Source organism: Arachis duranensis, chromosome 6, assembly GCF_000817695.3.
Source record: "Arachis duranensis cultivar V14167 chromosome 6, aradu.V14167.gnm2.J7QH, whole genome shotgun sequence".
Taxonomy (NCBI): Eukaryota; Viridiplantae; Streptophyta; class Magnoliopsida; order Fabales; family Fabaceae; genus Arachis; species Arachis duranensis.
This window is the reverse complement of record NC_029777.3, coordinates 66,369,413-66,392,422: the sequence shown is the minus strand read 5'-3', so window position 1 is coordinate 66,392,422 and position 23,010 is coordinate 66,369,413. Positions and strand designations below refer to the sequence as shown.

The 23,010-nt window shown below is 36.3% G+C and overlaps 2 protein-coding genes across 3 annotated transcripts; both read right to left on the bottom strand.

The window, feature by feature from the left end:
* Positions 1-1,027: 1,027 nt before the first annotated feature.
* Positions 1,028-5,165, bottom strand: LOC107493953 (probable purple acid phosphatase 20). 2 transcript variants are annotated; one of them, XM_052262771.1, is made up of 6 exons: positions 5,076-5,165; positions 4,790-4,949; positions 2,300-2,594; positions 1,634-2,211; positions 1,444-1,532; positions 1,028-1,282 (listed from the first exon to the last, which is right to left on the bottom strand). In XM_052262771.1, exons 2-6 carry the CDS (start codon positions 4,943-4,945, stop codon positions 1,102-1,104), a joined length of 1,299 nt encoding a protein of 432 aa, XP_052118731.1. In that variant the 5' UTR covers positions 4,946-4,949; positions 5,076-5,165; the 3' UTR covers positions 1,028-1,101. The 2 variants fall into 2 exon arrangements, with proteins under 2 accessions (XP_052118731.1, XP_015970472.1); XM_016114986.3 differs by lacking the exon at positions 5,076-5,165 and having other exon boundaries at positions 4,790-5,065.
* Positions 5,166-10,826: 5,661 nt separating this feature from the next.
* LOC107493948 (uncharacterized) lies at positions 10,827-11,564 on the bottom strand. Its single transcript, XM_016114983.1, has 2 exons — positions 11,336-11,564; positions 10,827-11,161 (listed from the first exon to the last, which is right to left on the bottom strand). Exons 1-2 carry the CDS (start codon positions 11,562-11,564, stop codon positions 10,827-10,829), a joined length of 564 nt encoding a protein of 187 aa, XP_015970469.1.
* Positions 11,565-23,010: the final 11,446 nt, after the last annotated feature.

The following is a 23,010-nucleotide window of genomic DNA, read 5'->3' as shown; positions in this document are numbered from 1 at the left end:
TGAGCGCGCATGTACGCGCACGCGTCCCTGTATGGATGCACCACGAGCCACAATCCAGAGAGTTGGGCCTCCCTTGGGCAAACATTATGCCTTGAGCCCAACTCGACCCACGCGGACGCGCACAACGTGCGTCCGCGCCGATTCGCTGCTGCAGGTTTTTGAGTCAAAATCCAAAGAGTTGAGCCGGCTCTAGACCAACTTTAGGCCCCTGGCCCAACTCGGTCTGCGCGAGCGCGCACATCGCGCCAACGCGCCGTTTCAAAAGTTAGTAATGCACGTGGACGCGCACTTGCCGCGCTCGCGTCCATGCGTGCTGCCACCACTCTAGGCCACGGACCCGAGAGTTGGGCGTGCCTCAAGCCCATTCTAAGCCTCCGGCCCAATCTCATGTACGCGTGCGCACCGTATACGCGTACGCGCCCAAAAATTCAGGTTCTATTACTTCTAACCCGACTCGATGTAGAGAGTATATTAAGGACTCCTCTATTAGTTCAATTATTATCACGAAAGTGATAATCCACTCTACATACTACATGGCATAATTTTTTTTGTTGGTAGTGAAAAAATAATTGTCCATTACCAGCATAAAAGGTTTACTAGTCATTATGACTAAATCATTGGTCTATCTTATAAATATCCTAATATTTTAAATATTTTTCGCCCAACTTTATTCGTTATGTTTAAAGTTTTTACTAACTTAGATATCATTAAAATTCTTTACAAGTATTCCTACCACCGTTCAAAGAGTGGACTGGAGCACTTTGAGAAACATTTAGATCGCAATATTAAGGAGCATTTTCACCTTTTTTATTTCAGGAAATATTCCAGAATAATTCTCAGCTACTCATTGTAATTTTTGTCCTTGTTTAGACTTTAAATTATGAGCCTTGTAAGTATATTAAAGGAAATAACGTTACAATATTTTTTTAACCTTTTAAATTTACTCAATTCAAATTAGATAAATTTGAAAGGTTAAAAAATTAGTGACAGATAATTCTAAATTTTGGTCATGGCATCAGCTGACGAATATATCAACAGTATATTTTTTAATAATTGAGAAAAGGATATATTAGCTAGGAATACTATTTTTCCTAACTAGGATCATTTACAAGCAGGGTTAGAAGTGAGGGTTGTTAACCAAGCAGAGTCACTAGCAGTAGCTTCGTCATTATCATTCCTATGCCAACTCCAGAGTGCATGTGATGCATTAAATACCTCCAATATTCCATGCCCAAAGCTAGCCTCCGTGAATATCGATATGTCTGGCTTCGGATCTATGTAGCTGTCAACATAAAAATCAGAGACAATTTATTATAATAAATACCCAAAGTCATGATCAATTATTATTGTGCTTGCTGGCTTAAATTTAGAAGTGAATCTTCAGTTTCAAAAAATCCATATTGTTAATAGGCGGAAAAGAAAAGAAGTCAAAATTGTCTTTACTTGGTAGCAAGGCCTTCACGGTTTCCACCATCACCAATTGTTATATGCACTGGACCACAGTTGTCAGCTTTGTCTTTATAAACTCTCGTCTGAAAATATAAAACAAAAAAGTCATTTTATTTTAAATTCTAGACGTTAAATCATAATAAAGCCTTGAGTAGCAAGAATATAATAAGATTAAAAGACTCACAAAGCGCTCATAAGCATGAACATGTCCAGCAAAAACAAAATCAACACGAGCTTGGTAGAGCAAACCTTCGAGAGCCGCTTTCATGTTGACGGATTCCTTCTCACCCTGATGAGCTTGGTTGGAGTTATACCACGGCGCGTGGATCAACACCACCACCCAAGGAGTCTTGGACCTATCGACCTTCTTCAAGTCCCCCTGAAGCCATTGGTACTGCGAGGACCCAGCCTCAAAATCAGTATAGGAACCCAACATGATGACGTGGACACCACCGGCCACGTCGAAGGAGTAGTAGAGGTTGGAGTCAGAAGCGCTCTCCTCGTAGGGCATTCGCCACCTGGCATTGAAGGCTGTGAAGGGCTCGCTATGGATGATGGGAATCTTCTCAATCTCATGGTTCCCTTGCGTCACCATCCATGGACGCTGGCTCGCTAAGGGCTCAACCAGCCGACCGTACGAGTCCCATAGCTCTTGTACCATATCTGCGTAGGCTAGGTCACCTGCTAGTAGTAGCATATCGTAATTTGACTTTTCTATATGCTCTAGCGTTGACTTTGTCCATTCTGTTTGTCCAAGATCACCTAAACAGATAACCATGTATCGTATCTTTATTTAGTAGTAGTAAAAAGAGAAGAGTATTTACTTTGAGAACACCTTAAAATGACTTACCAGTAACTGCAAACTTGATGGGCAATTGAGAGGGTGGAGTCTTGAGCTGGTAGGTTCGGCTTGAAGGTGGATCACCCAAACGGTAGTAGTAGACAGTGTTGGGCTTCAGTGGCCCAATTACCACGTCATGAATTTCTCCAGATTCATACAAGGTATAATGATATGAGGAGGTAGAACCAGTTTCAGAAAATGCGATTGAAGAAGGAGATGGGCCGTATTCAACTTTAGCCGGGCCTGAGTTGCTTGTGATCCATGATATTCTCATCTTATCTTGGCCCACTTGAGATATATGTACCTTTACGCCCACCAAACTTACTCATTAGGAAACAACAATAAACATTGGAAATTGTATGCACAATAATAATAAAAAGAACATTAGCTACAAGGCTATATATAAAATATATTTTATATAAGTTACGTATTTTTTTAAGAGAGTAATTTTTTAACTAATATCAGTTATTTTTTTAAAAAATAACTACTATTTTTATACAGTGACATCTAATTATATATTACTATCTCACTTTAAAAAATAAACTATTATTTTTATATATGAAATTTTAATGTTAACAAATATACTCATGAATAAACAAAATTAACCTTTTATTTTTGAAAGACGAAAAAGTTTAGAGTATTTGACAAATTCAAATGAATAAAATTAACTCTCAGATACTTTTATCACATAAAAACCATCTTTTACACAATTAATTTTACCCATTCGTAGTTAATATTATCAGTGTTTTAAAGTTTCATTGTTAACAAGAATAGTTTACTCTTAAAATATATTTATCTTTTTTACCTACTATTCAAATGATCTTTTAACAAATAAATATATAATTAGATAACCATGCTCAATTTTTCTTTATAGAAATGTCTTAAAATTAAATTTTAATAACATAAATCTTTAAACAGCAATAGGAAACGAACCAAAAACTTGAGGAGAGCTCCAGCGAAAAACAAATAAAAATACAAAGAATAATTCTATAATAGAGAGATTTCTATGTGAAGAAGACGAAAAATAGTGTATAAATTTATTTTAAAAATTAATAAACATAAAAGAACAGATTCTCATAAAAAAATATCTATCTATGAAAGTAACTCCTCACCTCTTCGTTATTTTCTCTCTCCGTGTTGCATGCACCAAATACAAAAATGGTATTGAAATCCGTAAACTAAAACTGCGGTTATGTGATACACTCCGTATACAACAATGGTTTGTGTTGATAAATTGTCCTCACAGAACAAAAATCAATTGAGGAAATGATATTCTAAGAAATGTTTAATGACACCTTTTTTTTAAATATTTTCACTAGAAAATAAAAATAAGCTATATTTTGACTTATTTTTAATAAATATGCTTCGAGATAATATATATTATTTTTGTTTTTTCAAATAATAATATAAAATATGTATTTTATTAGGTGAAAATTCAAGTGCAGTTGACTTCATGCCGTTAGATAATTTGACTTATTTGATTAAATTTTCATCTAACGGCTACTTCACGTGAAATAAACTACAGCTGAATTTTTACCATTTTATTAATATAATAATATGTATGCATATATGTAATTTCAAGTAAACGTAACTTATTTTAATAAAAAAGAGTTAAAAATTTTTAATTAAAAAAGAAAATTATACGTTATATATTTAATTAAAAACAAAAAGGCGTCCTAAAAAAATTGATTCTATCTTTAGTATCCATAAAAATACCATTAGGACATTTGTAATTATTATACAAGATAGATGCGTCAAGCCAATAAACTATAGCAGTAACATCCATTATATTTTAGGATTTCTTTCCCATTTCTATTATATATGATATGATATCTACTCTTGAAAACGGTATAAATTAAGCAGATAATGACAATGATTTTTATTAGGGAAAGTTTAGGGGGCCAGCAATTCTATTGAATTTTGGCCAGCATGTAACTAGCAGAGAAATGTGAGCCATTGGATGAAATCTCATACCAATCTCACACCATCAAATCATCATTGATGGTTAATTGATGGCTAGCAATCACAAAAGTTGCTGTCCCCCTAGCATTGCTCTTTTTATTATTTTCGTAATGTGACAGCGTACACATTATTCGGTATTTGGGTGCAACAATCCATCACACACAAGTCACAATTCACCACTCCCCACGACTTCCCCAACCAAATTGATAACCGCATCATCATCATCATTTGATTGTCTTCTTCACCTAACTGTACTTACATACACACCGTTAATCGGCAAATTTTATCAAACTACGATCTACACCGACAGAATAGTAGCAGTTAATGAAGATGATGATGCTGCCATCCATCCATACATATATTTATCGCGACAGCTCCAAAAAATAAAATTTTTATTTCATTAAATTCATGACCAAAATGCAAGCAATAACAATATTCAAAGTTACACACTTGTATGTATGTATGTTTGCACATACACAAAATTAATTTAATTTATTAATTAAAACTTGAGTAGTGAGATAGATTAGAGTTTATTACCTGTTCTGGTGAGTTGGAATCATCATCGTCATGAGGAACAAAGATGGTTTTACGAACAGGAGGCCGAGTGTAAGAACAAACGACGCCGTTTAATTCAAATACTCCGATGAATAACACCACCAACTGCAAGAGACGCATTTGCATCACCATCCCCATCTTACTGAAATTATTGATGTGTAATTGCAACAGATCAGATAGATATATATAAACTACTGTTGATATGAGAAGTGGTGGGTGTAATTGTTATTTATTAAGGAAGAACAAAACTAAGGACGGTGTCACGTACAAAGCGCAAAAACAAATTATATATATGATGGTGATGATGATGATGGCTAAAATATTTTGCCCTGTCCAATATATATAGCTGTACAATGAAAAATATTATATTTGTTTTCAGAATTTAGTGTAATTAATGTTTGGTATGTCTGTTTTCATACGAGGAAACTATTCAATTATGTGTCAACCCTTCAACGTGGATGTGTCTTTTGGCTCACACCGGTTCATGAAGAGCAATGTTAGGGGACCAGTAATTTTTGTGATTGTTAGCCATTAACTAGACATTAATGGTGATTTAATGGTATGAGATTGGTATGAGATTTCATCCAATGGCTCACCTTTCTCTGCTGATTACATGCTGGCCAAAATTCAATAAAACTGCTGGTCCCTAGACTTTTCCGTTCATAAAATTAAAAGGATATTCTCAGCATATTTATGATCTCTGTTAATTTATATATTAAACGATTGGTTGAATCTATTATATTTATTATATATTACTAATTTTATAATTAAAATATATTATATATTATTTTTTGTTTAATTAAAATTAATTTTTTTTTAAATTAAAAAATTATTTTTTTATTTTTTTTTTTTATTTTTCTCACAAGACAAAATTAACGTAATTTTAAAAAATTTATATTTTCATAATATTATTATAGACAAAAACATTAATATAACATAAAATATTATGTTAAATAATAAATCTCCAGAATCTTATATATTAAATCCATTCGTCTCTTAATTAGTAAGTTTAAGTAATTAATTAAATTGATACAAAGGTTGTGCTTGAAAATTAGAAACAAAAATCCAAATTATATAAGTTATTGTAGAGTTTTTTTATTTGAAAAACTGGACATTGTATTCTCTAAATTTATACTTAATTTATTTTAGAACATTATGTGAGATAATATAATTTTAAAATATATAAAAAGTTAAGTTTAAAATGTTACATATCTATATAAATTTGTGACTTATTAAAGAGTTATAATTTATTAAAAAATTGTAATCCATTAAAGAGTTACATCTTTTTAAAAGAATGTTTCTCTTCAAGAGTAGGCTCAAACATAAATTTAATGCCTATAAATATGATGATAGAATGACAAAACAAATTTAATGCCTGTAAATATGATGACAGAATAACAAAACAGAACATAATAATAATCCATACAATAACAACTCTTCCTCAATTTCATTATTTCTCTCTTCTCCATCTCAACTCTTTCTTTATATGTAGAATAGGAAATACCATTATTATTGGTATAAGGCTTGATTATGTAATGCTAAAATAAGATAGATATTTTCATTGTATCCTGTAACAAACTTATCAGTAACCCATTTTAAACATTATTAAGCCTAAAAAAAAAGTGTATTTGATATACGCATTAAAGAATTACACTATTATATTATTTTTTAACCGTTGTCTATTGCAAATTCTATTCTATTATTTTTATCTCTCAATACTTCAACGAATCCTAAATATCCAAATCTAAGAACTCACACATTATACTCGAAAACGATATTTTTATATACTATAAAAGAGACTTTTAGAAATTGTTTATGATATTTCTTAAAATAAATTATAAATATATTTATTTTATTCTTTGTATTTCTTAGAATTCTCAATTTTTTAAATATCCTCAATATCATTAAAAATATAAGCTCTTTTTTAAAAATATATAATAATTAGTGTTAGTCCATCCCTCAAACTCTACAAGAATGAATTGCTTTGATACTATAATATAACACCTTACTACACAAAATCTTATGCTTAAGTCATAAGACAGAGGTTGTGAGGTATTACGACCTCTAAATACTCACGAAACGATAACGTAACGGAGCAAGGCAAGAGAAAGCTAACATGGATATAAACAAAAGGGTTCCAAAATACAAATAGCAAAGTTCATGACTCAACTTGCGAAAATAAACCGGCCAGAGCACATGAGCATATATACATATATATATTAGAGAACCCAAAAGACACCAAAATACAAGGTTTACATATAGAACCTATTTCTCCAAAATAACCTCTAAGAGGAAGTTAATACATCATATACATAAACAGTGGAGATACTAAGTATCTAAACTTATATACATATATCCAAAATAAAGTCCTAAAAGACAAAGATCTTCGCTATTAGAAGCTTCCAACATGTCTCAGCGAGGTGCCTCAAGTCTTGTATTTGAAAACTACAAAATATGTATGGAGTGAGAGATTCTCAGCATAGTAACAGTGCCCACATATCTAATGTAACACCCAAATATTCAAATTCTTATGCTCGAGTCATAAGTCAATGATATTACGGTGGTACGACTCTCAGGTGGATTTTTTTATATATAAATATAGGTAATTTCGAAAGGAGTATTAATCGAGAAGCCTGAAAATAGTAGAAATAAAATCGCGAAGACGTATCACTCACGTTTTGACAACGAAAAGATAAAACGTGAAGGCGAAAGCGATATACGGACAAGGCATAAAGGAGATTAAGAGATAGTAACAGATTGATATATATAACATAAGTAAATAGCCACTAGTCGCGACCCGCGAAGTTTAGGCCGGCTAGGGTACAGTATGAAAGTAGTTGACAACAGTATATCCTAATCTCTCCCAAAGAAAACATAAGAGCCTCTATAGGCAAGTTCCAAAAGAGTTCAATACATAATATAATCTTTTCAAAACAAAGGTGGAGAGATTCTAAGCAAAACACAAAGAAGAGAAAATAAATATCTTCGCCATCTCTCAGACGAACCACAGCTCACTTCTGAGCACCTGAACCTGTATCTGAAAAACAAGAGTGTATACGGAATGAGAACCCCGGGCCCATGGGTTCCCAGTACGGTAAAAGTGCCAAATAAATACAATGCACTGCAATAAAAACTCACTAAGCATCCTAAACTCCTTTTTACCAAGTATCCAGCCTAGATTCTCACTAATCCATAAATAGGCATCTGTCGTAAGGGGATACTAAATCTAGTTCATGTTACACATGTTTCCCAACTCGTTGAACAAGTAATATAAAATAACAACACAAATCAAAAAGGAACACAATTATTATGATTTACCTTGAATTGAATTGAAAGAGAAAGGAAGGAACAAAAGTGGATCTACAATCAAAGTATAAGAACAACATAAAGGAAATTACAACAAAAGAATAGAGGAAGATGAATGTAACAACAAGGAATTGAAAAGATGGAAGTAGAATAAGATGAATTAAAATCTAGATCTAAGAACTAAACCTAATCCTAATCCTAATCCTAATCCTAGAGAGAAGTGAGAGCTTCTCTCTCTAGAAACTGACTAAAAGCTAAACTAAAACTAATTGGTAACTAACATATGTTTCCCTCTTCACTCCTTGGGTTAAATAGCATCAGAAATGAGTTGGATTGGGCCCACAAGGCTTCTAAAATCGCTAGCCACGTTTTGCTTCAAGTGGACTAGGTGGCAGCAACGGCACATGCGCGTACTATGCGCGTGCGCGCCACCATACTTGTAGCAACTATGGCAAATCTTATATCGTTTTGAAGCCTCAGATGTTAGCTTTCTAACCCAATTGGAACCGCATCATTTGGACCTCTGTAGCTCAAGTTATGGTCGTTTAAGTGTGAAGAGGTCGGCTTGACAGCTTTCCGGTTCTTTCATTTCTTCATGAGTTCTCCAACTTTTCATGCTTCTTTCTTCATTCCCTTGATCCAATCTTTGCCTCCTAAACCTTAAATCACTTAACAAACATATCAAGGCATCTAATGGAATCAAGGTAAATTACATTTAGCTATTTTAAGACCTAAAAAGCATGTTTTCACTCTTAAGCACAATTAAAGGAGAAATCAAGGTGAATTAAATTTATTCATTTTAAGACCTAAAAAAGCATGTTTTCACTCTTAAGCATAATTAAAGGAGAATATACAAAACCATGCTATTTCATTGAATAAATGTGGGTCAAAGGTTATAAAATTCCCTAAAATCAATACAAGATAAACCGTCAAATTGGGGTTTGTCACGTGGCCGCAAACGGTTCGTCAATCGGAGCTCCGTAGCTCAAGTTATGGTGGTTTGAAGATCAAAGAGAGTTAGGTTTTCTCTCTTCTCTTCTCTCTCTTCTCTATTTCAGCGCCCGAACCTCTCTTTTATGGTAAAATGAGCTGAAATGCTCATAACTAATGTTTATATATGTTGGGTCTTGGGCCTACTTAGGCCCGGTTCACTTATTTTTGTCCGTTGGCCCAATTTTGGGTCAAAACCTTTAAGATTAGCGCTCTAAATCGCACTTCAAATATTTCTACCTCCCCTAATTATAATTCCTCATTTCTTAATCTTATTTACTCATAATCAATTTTCTCAGCTGCAGTACCAGACAGGTCTCAGCCGGTACTGCCGATCAAAATTCCACTGCGCGCTTTTACGCAGAAAACTATATCTTCCGACTCGGAAAAATTCACTGAATCCAAATATCATATTTAAATCATCAAATTCCAATTACCAAATCTTCCACGCATATTTGCTCCTACTTAACTTATTATTTAATTAATTTTGGTTAGACCGGGTATTACATTCTACCCCCCTAACAGAAATTTTCGCCCTCGAAAATTCTATCCATCACTACGAGTACGCGAGCATAGTCTGCCTTTATATCAAACGCACAACAGTTCCAAGGTTCTTTTACTCTGCGCGCTTCCGTTGCCGCGCTCTGATTTCTCCATTCCTGAGGGTCTCGGTCGTTCGTTCAACGCTGACCAACAGCCTCGTTCCTTACTTTTACCGTCTCATCAACCCACACCCTATTAAATCTCAAATCATGTCATCAATAATATTGCCATCATCGTTAATCATAGCCATCATTCCACATCACTATAATCAATCAAATTTCATTCTCGAAACTATAACCAACCCTCTTTCAAATTCTTGGGAAATCTTGACAGCACCTCTCCTAAAAACTGGAGTCTACCACCCGTCACGGGTTTCCTCAAACCAATCTCAGTACCGCATCAGCATTGCAATTTAAAGGTTTCCAAACTATTCCTCTGAAACTAATCATTACAAATCTTGATCTAAATCCAAGGTCACCATGACCAAACATCATAGCACTCATCTCTCAAACACGACAAATTGCACTCAATCATCATCTAAATCCGATTACGCATCAATGATAATTTCCTCTTCCATTTCAGAACCAGCAAGGCTCACAGCCGCAATTAATTCCAATTATCTAGAATCATTATCTGCATAAGCTCACTAAACTTTTAGGTACTCAAAGCATAAAGCATTTCTAATCATACCCACTTTTCCTTATTATTACCATACTATGCTAACGCTTTAGCAAGCTTCTGCTATGCCACTTTGATTTCTCGTCAAGTATTAGCTCCATCACTTATTTTCTCAAGTACCCAACCACAACTTAGCATGACTGGTATTTCATATCAACGTTTCCAAATCATCATTTAGGACCATTTCTTATCTATTTAGATCAAAGGAACTAAAAGTCACGGGTTCAATCCGTTTCACCAAAAATCTAGAAATCAACTGAATACATAACAAACACAACACATCATTCTCAATAGAAAATCATTTACATCACAGGCATTTATCCATTTGTATTAAGGTAAATCCTTACTCGGACCATCCGGTTTGCTTTTCAGTCAAATATTAAGCTCGACATTCCCAGTTTTACTGTACAGGCGGTATTATAAAATCACACACTGCCATTTAAGCCTAATTATTGGAATTACGTCAATCTTACTGCCGCAATCGGCCCGCATCCTGACTCTCTCATTGTTGGCAATTTCTTGATACATGCCCTGGTAACCCGCACTTGTAACACACACCTAACCCCAATCGGCACGGCCTATTTGGGTGATGACTTCCACATCTTTGACAGCTCGAAACATCAGAAACAGCCGCTACCCGTTTTGCTTTACCGTTTCTTTGGGACTCCTCACTCGTCGCAAAGTTATTCCGTCCTTGGGGAAGGTGTTGTATGTATCCTCTCTCCTTAAACTCTCGACCCCTTGGTGCGAATCCTTGGTTGTGCTCTCTATGACTTCCTTTCTCTGCAACCATCCTCTTCACATACTCTTCAGCAATTCTGCTCTTATTTACCAACTCTGAAAAAGTTCAGACCTCCATTGGTCCCACTGAACTCAAGATGTCGCTTCGGAGCCCTCCTTCATACTTAATGCATTTCCATTCCTCGAAGTCTCCCGGAGCTCCCTGACACATGCGGGAAAACCTGAATAGCTCCTCAAATTTGTCTGTATACTCAGATACGGACATAGCACCTTGCTTCAGCAGTAGTAACTCCAATTCCTTGGCTGTCCTGGCAGAATTCGGAAAGTACTTCTTATAGAATTCCACCTGGAAGGCATCCCAAGTGATAGGATCATCTCTCTGTTGCAGGAGGCGTCGAGCCCCTTGCCACCAATGCGATGCTTCCCCCGTGAGAAGATAGGTGGCAAATTCAACACGCTGCTCTTCAGGCACCAACTGTGCTTGCAGTGCTCGCTCCATGGCCTGAAACCAAGTATCAGCTTCAGTCGGATTGGTGGTTCCCTTGAACTTAGGTGGATTAACCTTTAAGAAAGTTGCCAGTGTCATCGGGCCCTGAGCTTCCCTTCTGCCATTGCCATTATTGTTTATCTGTTGCCCAAGAGCCTCCGCAGTGGCCTGCATAGTAGCAGCCATATTCTCCAATGCCGCCATAAGGTTTACTGAGTTATTCGGGTTGATTTCCAGTTCCTGCGTACTAGTACAATCTCTCTCACGTCCCCGACCGGGTCCACGAGGCGCCATCTAGTTCCAATACACACCAAACAATCAATATCAAGTTGATCAGTCTCAATATCGGAAGTATAGTGCTTCAAGGTTCCAAAGGTACACTCATGTACTTCATGCTAGATGTATCGGTTAGATACCCTAACTAGCACAGGCACAAACTCAGAGTATGCATTGAAGCATAAGCAGTTCCATCCCTCAGGCTCACGAGGACGAACTGCTCTGATACCATAATGTAACACCCTAATATTCAAATTCTTATGCTCGAGTCATAAGTCAATAATATTACGGTGGTACGACTCTCAGGTGGATTTTTTTATATATAAATATAGGTAATTTCGAAAGGAGTATTAACCGAGAAGCCTGAAAAGAGTAGAAATAAAATCGCGAAGATGTATCACTCACGTTTCGACAACGAAAAGATAAAACGTGAAGCCGAAAGCGATATACGGACAAGGCATAAAGGAGATTAAGAGATAGATAACAGATTGATATATATAACATAAGTAAATAGCCACTAGTCGCGACCCACGAAGTTTAGGCCGGCTAGGGTACAGTATGAAACTAGTTGACAACAGTATATCCTAATCTCTCCCAAAGGAAACATAAGAGCCTCTATAGGCAAGTTCCAAAAGAGTTCAATACATAATATAATCTTTTCAAAACAAAGGTGGAGAGATTCTAAGCAAAACAGAAAGAAGAAAAAATAAATATCTTCGCCGTCTCTCAGACGAACCACAGCTCACTTCTGAGCACCTGAACCTGTATCTGAAAAACAAGAGTGTATACGGAATGAGAACCCCCGAGCCCATGGGTTCCCAGTACGGTAAAAGTGCCAAATAAATACAATGCACTGCAATAAAAACTCACTAAGCATCCTAAACTCCTTTTCACCAAGTATCCAGCCTAGATTCTCACTAATCCATAAATAGGCATCTGCCGTAAGGGGATACTAAATCTAGTTCATGTTACACATGTTTCCCAACTCGCTGATCCTTCCACGAATCATTGAACAAGTAATATAAAATAACAAGTTGTTTAAATAATAACTAATAAAGCTCTTGGCAAGGTATGAGAACTGGAAGTCCTATCCCGGTTATCCTTATCAATTGTGTTGAGAATTGGATTTTTTTTTCCACTAAGTCAACCTTGAACTATGAAGGTAAGTCAAGTGGATGAATTAATTTTAATTCCTCAGGTCCTAGTCTTTCCTTGGAAAAGGCTAGAGTTATTGGAACTCGAATTAATTCTTGAAGAATTCCAATTTTCAGTCAACAATGAGTTTGATAACTCAAGAGTTACCAATTAATCAACCAAAGCCGAAAGGGAATAACATCTACTTGAATGAAAATAATTTGGATAGCGCCCAAGCATCAGTAACATATAAATCTGAAATACCTCAATTGCATTAATAAAATAAAATCAATCCAAATATGAAGAGTCATAAGCCAAATAAGCAACATCAATAATCAACAATTAAGAGAAGTCGAAATAAAAAGATATTGAACCTGATAAAAAGATGAGATATAAATATTCCTAAGTTCTAAAAATCCTAATCCTAATCCTAAGAGAGAGGACAGAACCTCTCTCTCTGAAAACTACATCTAAAACTATGAAAAGTGAATTATGAAAAGCATGATCATGAATGGATGCATTCTCCCACTTTATAGCCTCTAATCTGTGTTCTCCGGGCCAAAAACTGGGTCAGAAATAGCCCAGAAATTGCTGATTGTGAAATCTGGTCCGTACAGGTCGCGGCAAAGTGACGCGGAGGCGTCATCCACGCGTCCGCGCGGAATGAAATTCGCAGATGCGACGCGTCCGCATGGAGCGCGTGTTCGCGTTGTCTATCTATACGGCCACTATGGAAAATTATATATCAAATCAAAGCTCCGGACGTTAGCTTTCCAACGCAAGTAGAACCGCATCATTTGGACCTCTGTAGCTCAAGTTATGATCATTTTAGTGTGAGAGGGTCAGGCGACAGCTTTGCAGTTCCTTCAACTTCTTGTATTCCTTCCACTTTTGCATGCTTCCTTTCCATCCTCTAAGCCATTCCTGCCCTGTAATTCCTGAAATCACTTAACACACATATCAAGGCATCTAATGGTAATAAGAGAGGATTAAACAAAAGGAAATAAAAGCCAAAGAAGCATATTTTCAATCAAAGCACATAATTAGGAAGGCAAATATAAAACCATGCAAATAGTATGAATAAGTGGGTAAAGAGTTGATAAAAACCACTCAATTGAGAACAAGATAAACCATAAAATAGTGGTTTATCAGAGGCCCAAATCCAACTCATTTTATGATGCTTTTGAACCCAAGGATGGCAAGGGAATGAGGGGGGAGACTCATAGTGTAGTTTTCATCATGTCGTAGGTAGAATTCTAGAGAGAGAAGCTCTCCCTTCTCTTTAGAATTTAGGGTAGTTTAGGTTAAAATTCTCTTAGATCTACTTTTAATTCTTGTTTTCAGTTCAATTATCTTTACATTTTATTGTTCTATTGTCTTAATCTTAGATTTTCTTGTTACTCTCCTTATTTTGCTCTCTTTTATGTTCAAGAACCCTTGTTGGATTTACTTTTCCTTTAATTTAATTTCATGTTTCCATGTCCTCTTATGTTTATCTTCATTGCTATTGTTGATTCCTTGCTTATGTTAGTTATGGGTTTCATTAATTCTTGTATTTTGTGATGTTTACTTTTATTGCACTCTAGGTGTTTGATAAAATGTTTTCTCTAATTTTTGAGTAGTTTTCTTTACTCTTGGCCTAGGCTAAGGGAATTGAGTGACCTTGAGTCATTGGGTCTCAATGAATTGGTAATTTGAGAACCCTTTGTGGTCAATTTGATAACCATTGACACTAGCCTTCTACTAAGTCAATTAGTAGTTAGGTTAGGACTTATGGATTGATGTTGATCAAGCCATTTGACATACTTCAAGCATAGAAGTAGACTTAATGAGCTCGGTTCCTCATAATTATCAATGTATGGTTTGTAGACAAGGATGGTGATCTCAATTACCTATGTCTAGCCAAGAGTTCTCTCCTTTCTTTTATTAGTTCTTGTTATTTACTTTCTTGTTACTTATTTTTCTTGCCAATTATAAATCAACCCCCTTATTCTTTCATAGCCAATAATTGAGCACTTCATTGCAATTCCTTGTGAGACGACCCGAGGTTTGAATACTTCGGTTAATTTTCATTGGAGTTTGTACTTGTGACAACCAATTTTTTAAATTTGATTTGAGTATTGTTAGTTGGTTGAGAACTATATTATCAATGGTAAATATTTTATGTGAAATTCCTAACCATACGAAATATTCTTTCAAATTTATGGTGCCGTTGCCGAGGAATTGCAATGGTGTTATATTATTGGCTATTGTGAATATGTGAATATGCTTGCCTTTTGCTTATTTGTTAGTTTTTGTTAGGTTTAGGACTTTGTTGCTTATTTTTATTAGCTTTTATTTTTAATTGCTACCATGAATTCTCATCCCTTTGGCTATGAGTTTGGTTCAAATTATGTTGTAGGAAATGGGAACTACAATGATAATATGCATCAAGGATAGAACAATCAAAGGTGGGAGGAGCCTCAAAGGATTGATCAACCTCCTTGGCAACAACCTCCTCCGATCCCTTATAGGTATAATTCCACTCCTAATGCATATCAATCTAATGAATGTGGTGACCCTCATTGTGGTTGTCAACAACCACCACCATATGCCTATGAACCACCCCTCAACCTAATTTTGAACCACCATACTCACAAGCCCCCTACCACCAAACACCTCCACATGACCCTAATCCTTACCCACCATACTAACCACCTTATGAGCCATATGAACCATACATAGAACAACAACGATTCCAACACAACTACTTCTAAGAACCACCTCCATATATACCATCTCCATACCCTTACCAAGATAATGTAGGATTACAAGTGTTCCTAACACGCAGCGAAAGTAATAAAGTAATCCTATTGATCTATTTTGTGCTTAAAGCTTTATTAAAATAAGATGGGTTAGATGCCAATACCTGAGTACCCTAGTGAATGAAAACTTTCTCCTTCGATAGTACGAAGGTACTGTGTGTATCCACACCGAAACTGATCCTTGTTGTCAACTCCTTGACTAATGGATTTAACTGAGGAATTTCTTGCAACTCCTTGCACCAGCAATTTTTCACTAAGAATTGGAATATTTGTGTATGTGGAGGTAAAAGAAAAAACTTGTGTTGTATTTCTTTTATCATATACACATATATATTCTTTTATCATATACACATATATATAGTATGAGATTGGTGACTGATTTGTGAATCAAATTACAACCTAATTTGAAAGAGAATCAGTTAGGATATTATCCATGTTTAAAACTCATCATAGAATAAACAGTTAATTATTTAATATTCTCAATTATTATATTATTATATTCATGGTGCTAGTAAAGAATATAAATATATTCCATTTGGATTAATATAATTATTTATTTGATCTAATCAAAATAATAATTAAATGATTATTTACCAAGGATTAGAACACTCATTAGTGTATGACCCCATAGGTTCAATACTAAGTGGGTAGTAAATTAGTCATCATAAATTTACTAATCAAGGTTGGCGTCTAGCAACACTCCTTGACGACCTGATAGTATGAAGTAATAATATTTTTACTAAGAACCCAAGATGAACAAAAAATACAACTCCTTCCATCTTTTCAACTCTTGGCTAACTTTTAGAGTACGGTTTGATTGTTAAACTCTAACATGTTACCATTATTATAATGAATTATGAATGACTTAAGAAACTCATTTCTTAATTCATTCAAACCCCTTGGCCAAGGCATTGTTTATTTCATTCATTATAATCATAGAGCTCAAACTCATTAACATAGTTGATGGATTCCATTTTGACTAATCATTAATTCTACAAATATTTAAATCATACCCAATGTCCATTCAACTAACACCGTAGGGTGTTAGGTGTCCAGAATCAAAGTATAACAAATACATTGTCAATTACTATGATAGTCATAGGTCAAAGGAAAATTCTAATATTATGTTCATCATAAGAATATCCTATTGACAAATATGCGATAACTATAACCATTAGGAATTCTTAGAGTGAGTCAGTTCAATGGTTATATCTCTATATATACCCTTTATATATATAATTTAATAAATGAGATCTATTAATCTTCATCTAATAAAGTTCTCATTATTATGATCCCTATCGTAATTATTCGTTTCTAATTTTAATTAAGGATACTATTATAAATTATAAAAGTTTATTCTTATAAAAAGGAATAATAATAATAGTAATAATAATAAATAATAATAATAATAGTAGTAGTAGTAGTAGTAGTAGTAGTAGTAGTAGTAGTAGTAGTAGTAGTAGTAGTAGTAGTATTTTGTTGGACATACACACTTAGTAGTAGTAGTAGTAGTAGTAGTAGTAGTAGTAGTAGTAGTAGTAGTAGTAGTAGTAGTAGTAGTATTTTGTTAGACATACACACTTATCTCTAACAGATGAACCAACTTCCAATTATGAACCCTTTCTCCCAAACAATGAACACTCTCTTTCCACACCACCTTCACCGGACCAATCGCTCCAACCCCTAATGCAAGAGCAACAAGAACATCTAGCTAGGTGTCTGAAGCAGGAAGAAGAGTTCAAGGAGATAGAAGCCAATATTGCTATTGTGATGGAAGCCCTTAGCAACATGGTCTCCTCCCACCTAAGCCTATGCGATCAAGGCACTCCCATTGTTGAATGTGGAGAAACAATCAAGGAGCATAGTGAGGGAGTGATTTTGGAGCTTCAAGGTGGAGAAGAGGAGTTGAAGCAAGAATTGTCACAAAGGGAGGAAGTTGAGACAATTGAGCCGGAAGAAGTGGTTGAAGACCTAGGGGTTGTTGGAAGTCCATGGGAATGTTGAATCATAGAGCTCTCTTCCAAGAAGATTGACATTGGTGTTGAGGAAGGTGCACAACCTCCAAAGTATATCATGATTGAAGACTTTGAAGAGGTTGATCAAGAGATGGATTCAATCATAGAGGAATTCCTATCTACAATTGAATCCTCTCCCATTGGGCTTGACATAGAGAGTAAAGAAGAAGATACCTCACCTCCCATACCCTTGGTAAGCAATGAAGAAGAGATCAAATTGGAAGGAAGCTACCAAGAGGAAGAGGTTGAGCAAGAAGTAAGCTCCATTATTCAAGATGATTCCACACCAACCAATGTGTCTTTTGAAATTGATGAACCTCCCTCATTGTGTTATGAAATTGATGACAAGGAGGACCGTGCACAACCTCCAACACACGATTTAAGCAATGAGGGGGTGTATAGAAGAAGTTGGTGATCAAGGAATTGAAATTGAAGAAGCTTGCAAAGAGGTGGAAGTTGCAAAGGAAGAGCACAAGGGAATGGATTTCGCATTGGCTAAGTGTGGGGAGGTCCCCCTTCCTAAGTCACCATCATCCAACACAACATTCAAGTGGGTAAAATTCTTATCCCTAAGCTTTACTCTCTCAGTTGAATATGGTTTGATTGAAAATGATAGTCAATTTAGAGCTCTTTGTGGAGTTAAGAGTATGAGAGAGTTGTGTAGTGGTTGGAAATATCAATCTAAGTTCATGATGGTTGCATGCTCAAAGTTGAATAGCAATGGTTGGTGTAGAACCAAATTGCATGGGTCTAGGAGAATGTTTGGATGCTTAATTGAGAATTCACAAGCCTTGTCACCCAGATTTAACTATGGTAGTCAACAAGAAGGTGGGTGCAAGAATAAGATTTGGGAGCCTGGAATTTATTTCAACAATCACAACTCTTGGGGCTTTGTCATTTACTTAAGCTTACTTGAAGGCTTTATGCGCCTAATTTGGGATCCCGGTGGACATTGGAGATGCAAACATTAGTGGGAATCAAGGATGATTTCAAGCATAAGCCACCATAGCAAGGACCCCATCAATGGTCCAACTTAAGGACTTAAACTAAAAGTGCTATGTGGGAGACACCCCACCATAGTAAACTCTTTCCATTCTCTTGTAAATATAATCAATGAATGAATTGAGTTGCCATTGTAGGTAGTTTTTCTTATTTTCTATACTCTTATACATTTTGCTTTTACTGATAGGTTGTTTGTTAAATTCATGTTTTGATTAGAATAGTTGTTGTTAAGTTGTATTTTGCTTGAAGTGTAAGTTTTGTGTGTTTTGTATTTGAAAATTTTTCAAAAACTAAAAAGATTTGTTGTTAAATTTAAATTTTGATTGTTTTAGAACGCTTGTAGATTAGGAGAGTGCCCTGTTTCTGTTTTCATATGCAAAAAAAAATGGCAAGCCACGCGTAAGCGTGGCCGACGCGTATGCGTCGTATGCCATATTGGGACTCCCGATACAGAAACTCGAGAGTTGTGCTGGAGTGGTGCGGGATTTGTGCGAATAGCACAATATAAACCCACGTGTATGCGTGGGTGATGCTTAGTGTCACCTGGACTTTCTGCATTCCATGCGTACGCATGGGCGACGCTTACGCGTCACTTGTCTCTCCTGCCTTCCACGCGCACGCATGGACGATGCTTACGTGTCGCCCTCTGCGCCCTGTTTTCCCCTTTTTCTGCCCTGTTTTCTTTCTCCCTTCTTCTCTTCTTTTCTTTCTTCTTTTTTTTCTTTCTCCTTTCTTTTTCTTTCCTCTTTCTTCTTATCTTTTTCTTCTTTCTTACTTTCTAAATGGCGCCAACAACATGGTACGCACAATTGTAATCTCAACTATTTTTCATAACTTCGCACAACTAACCAACAAGTGCACTGGGTCGTCCAAGTAATAAACCTTACGTGAGTAAGGGTTGATCCTACGGAGATTGTCGGCTTGAACCAAGCTATGGTCATTTTGTAAATCTCAGTCAGGCGGATTCAAATGGTTATGGAGTTTTAATAATTAAAAGATAAATAAAACATAAAATAAAGATAGAGATACTTATGTAATTCATTGGTGGGAATTTCAGATAAGTATATGGAGTTGCGTTGTTTCTTCTGAATCTCTGCTTTCCTATTGCCTTAATCCAATCCTTCATACTCCTTTCTATGGCAAGCTGTACGTTGGGTGTCACCGTTGTCAATGGCTACTTCCCATCTTCTCAAACAATTTCTAGCAATGGCTCCAAAAACTTGGTGCACAATACTATGGTTCACACACATTCTTCACAACTTCGCACAACTAACCAGCAAGTGCACTGGGTCGTCCAAGTAATAAACCTTACGTGAGTAAGGGTCGATCCCACAGAGATTGTTGGTATGAAGCAAGCTCTGGTCATCTTGTAAATCTCAGTCAGGCGGATTATAATGGCTATAATGGTTTTTGAATATAAAGATAAATAAAGCATAAAATAGAAATAGAGATACTTGTGTAATTCGTTGGTGAAAATTTCAGATAAGCGCATAAAGATACTGTGTTCCTTCTGAATCTCTGCTTTCCTACTGCTTTCATCCAATCATTCTTACTCCTTTCCATGGCAAGCTGTATGTTGGGGGATCATCGTTGTCAATGGCTAACGTCTGTCCTCTCAGTGAAAATGGTCCAAGTGTGGTGTCACCGCACGGCTAATCATCTGTCGGTTCTCGATCATGTTAGAATAGAATCCGGTGATTCTTTTGTGTTTGTCACTACGTCTAACACTCGCGAGTTTGAAGCTCGTCATAGTCATCCCATCTCAGATCCTACTCGGAATACCACAGACAAGGTTTAGACTTTCCGGATCTTAGGAATGGCCGCCAATAATTCAAGCTTATACCACGAAGACTCTGATCTCACAGAATGGAAGGCTCGGTTGTCAGGCGAGGCAACCATGTGTCGTGGGTCAAGAATCCAAGAGATATACACTCTAGCTTTCGCAGGTAGAACGGAAGTGTTTGTCAGGCACGCGTTCATAAGTGAGAATAGTGATGAGTGTCACGGATCATCACATTCATCAGGTGGAAGTGCGAATGAATATCTTAGAATAAGAATAAGTATGAATTGAATAGAAGAACAATAGTACTTTGCATTAATACTTGAGGAATTGCAGAGCTCCACACCTTAGTCTATGGTGTGTAGAAACTCCACCGTTGAAAATACATAAGTGATAAAGGTCCAGGCATGGCCGAATTGCCAGCCACCAAACGTGATCAAGAGATTAATCAAAAGACTAATTCCAAGATGATAACACAATAGTAAAAAGTTCTATTTATACTAAACTAGTTACTAGGGTTTACAAAAATAAGTTTAAGTGCAGAAATCCACTTCCGGGGCCCACTTTGGTGTGTGTTTGGGCTGAGCCTTGAGCTTTCACGTGTAGAGACTTTTTTTTGGAGTTAAACGCCAAGTTGTAACGTGTTTTTGGCGTTTAACTTTGGTTTGTGACGTGTTTCTGGCGTTTTACTCCAGAATGCAGCATGGAACTGGTGTTGAACGCCAGTTTGGATCATCTAAACTCGAATAAAGGAGAGCGCCCCTTTTGGAGTTATGTAGCTCCAGAAAATCCATTTCGAGTGCAGGGAGGTCATAATCCAACAGCATCTGTAGTCCTTTTTCATCCTCCTATCAGATTTTTGCTCAGGTCCCTCAATTTCAGCCAGAAAATACCTGAATTCACAGAAAAACACATAAACTCATAGCAAAGTCCAGAAATATGAATTTTGCATAAAAACTAATAAAACATCCCTAAAAGTAGCTAGATCCTACTAAAACTACCTAAAAATAATGCCAAAAAGCGTATAGATTATCCTCTCATCAAATACCAAACTTAGAGTTTGGTTGTGGCCTCCCAACACCAAACTTAGAGTTTGACTGTAGGGGCTTTGTTTGACTCTGCATTGAGAGAAGCTGTCCTTGCTTCCTCTCTATGGTTACAGAGGGAGATCCTTGAGTTTTAAACATAAGGTAGTCCTCATTCAATTGAAGGATCAACTCTCCTCTGTCCACATCAATCACAGCCTTTGCTGTGGCTAGGAAGGGTCTTCCAAGGATGATGGATTCATCCTCATCCTTTCCAGTGTCTAGGATTATGAAATCAGCAGGGATGTAAAGGCCTTTGACCTTTACTAGCACGTCCTCTACCTGTCCATAAGCCTTTTTTCATGGATTTGTCTGCCATCTCTAATGAGAATTTGGCAGCCTCTACCTCAAAGATTCTCAATTTCTCCATTACAGAGAGTGGCATTAAGTTTATGCCTGACCCCAGGTCACACAGAGTCTTCTCAAAGGTCATGGTGCCTATGGTACAGGGAATTAAGAATTTACCAGGATCCTGTTTCTTTTGAGGTATTGTTTGCCTAACCAAGTCATTCAATTCATTGGTGAGCAAGGGGGGTTCATCCACCCATGTCCCATTACCAAATAACTTGGCATTCAGCTTCATAATTGCTCTAAGGTACTTAGCAACTTGCTCTTCAGTAATATCTTCATCCTCCTCAGAGGAAGAATATTCATCAGAGCTCATGAATGGCAGAAGTAGGTTTAATAGAATCTCTATGGTCTCTAGGTGAGCCTCAGATTCCTTAGGTTCCTCAATTGGGAACTCCTTTTTGTCCAGAGGATGTCCCATGAGGTCTTCCTCACTAGGATTTGATGTGTGGAAAACGATCCAACACAAAACTCACCGGCAAGTGTACCGGGTCGCATCAAGTAATAATAACTCACATGAGTGAGGTCGATCCCACAGGGATTGAAGGATTGAGCAATTTTAGTTTAGTGGGTGATTTAGTCAAGCGAATCAAGTTTTGGTTGAGTGATTTGTGTTTAACAAGAAGTAAATGACAGTAAAAGTAAAGGGTGAAAGGAAAAGTGCAGTAAATTAAAGAACAGGAAAATAAATTTGCAGAATCTTAAAGAACAAGAAAGTAAATGACTGAAACTTAAGGTGCAAGAAATGTAAATTACAGTAACTTAAATGGCAAGGAAGATAAATGGCTTGAATATAAAAGGGATTTGAGGGCTGGGATTGCAGAATCTAAACAGAGAGAAAGTAAATTGCAACAATCAAAGGAGCAAAAATTGAATCAGAGACAATAAGCATTCAAGCAGAAAGGAAATAAAGTGCAGCAGAAGTTCACAGAAGAACTAAAAGTAAAATTGGGTCTCAGGTCTCAAGAGACTAGGTAGCAGAGCCTAGATCTCTATTTGCCTTCCTAGATCCAA

Bases quoted from the DNA above. Each gene is read 5' to 3' on its own strand.
- LOC107493953 (XM_052262771.1), bottom strand. From the start codon at position 4,945: ATGGGGATGGTGATGCAAATGCGTCTCTTGCAGTTGGTGGTGTTATTC. The intron at 2,595-4,789 runs GTAATAAACTCT...GTGGGCGTAAAG, and splicing joins ATTCCAACTCACCAGAACAG to GTACATATATCTCAAGTGGG. The intron at 1,283-1,443 runs GTAAAGACAATT...TTATGTTGACAG, and splicing joins CGTGAAGGCCTTGCTACCAA to CTACATAGATCCGAAGCCAG.
- LOC107493948 (XM_016114983.1), bottom strand. From the start codon at position 11,564: ATGGAGCGAGCACTGCAAGCACAGTTGGTGCCTGAAGAGCAGCGTGTT. The intron at 11,162-11,335 runs GTGCTATGTCCG...GAACTTTTTCAG, and splicing joins GTTACTACTGCTGAAGCAAG to AGTTGGTAAATAAGAGCAGA.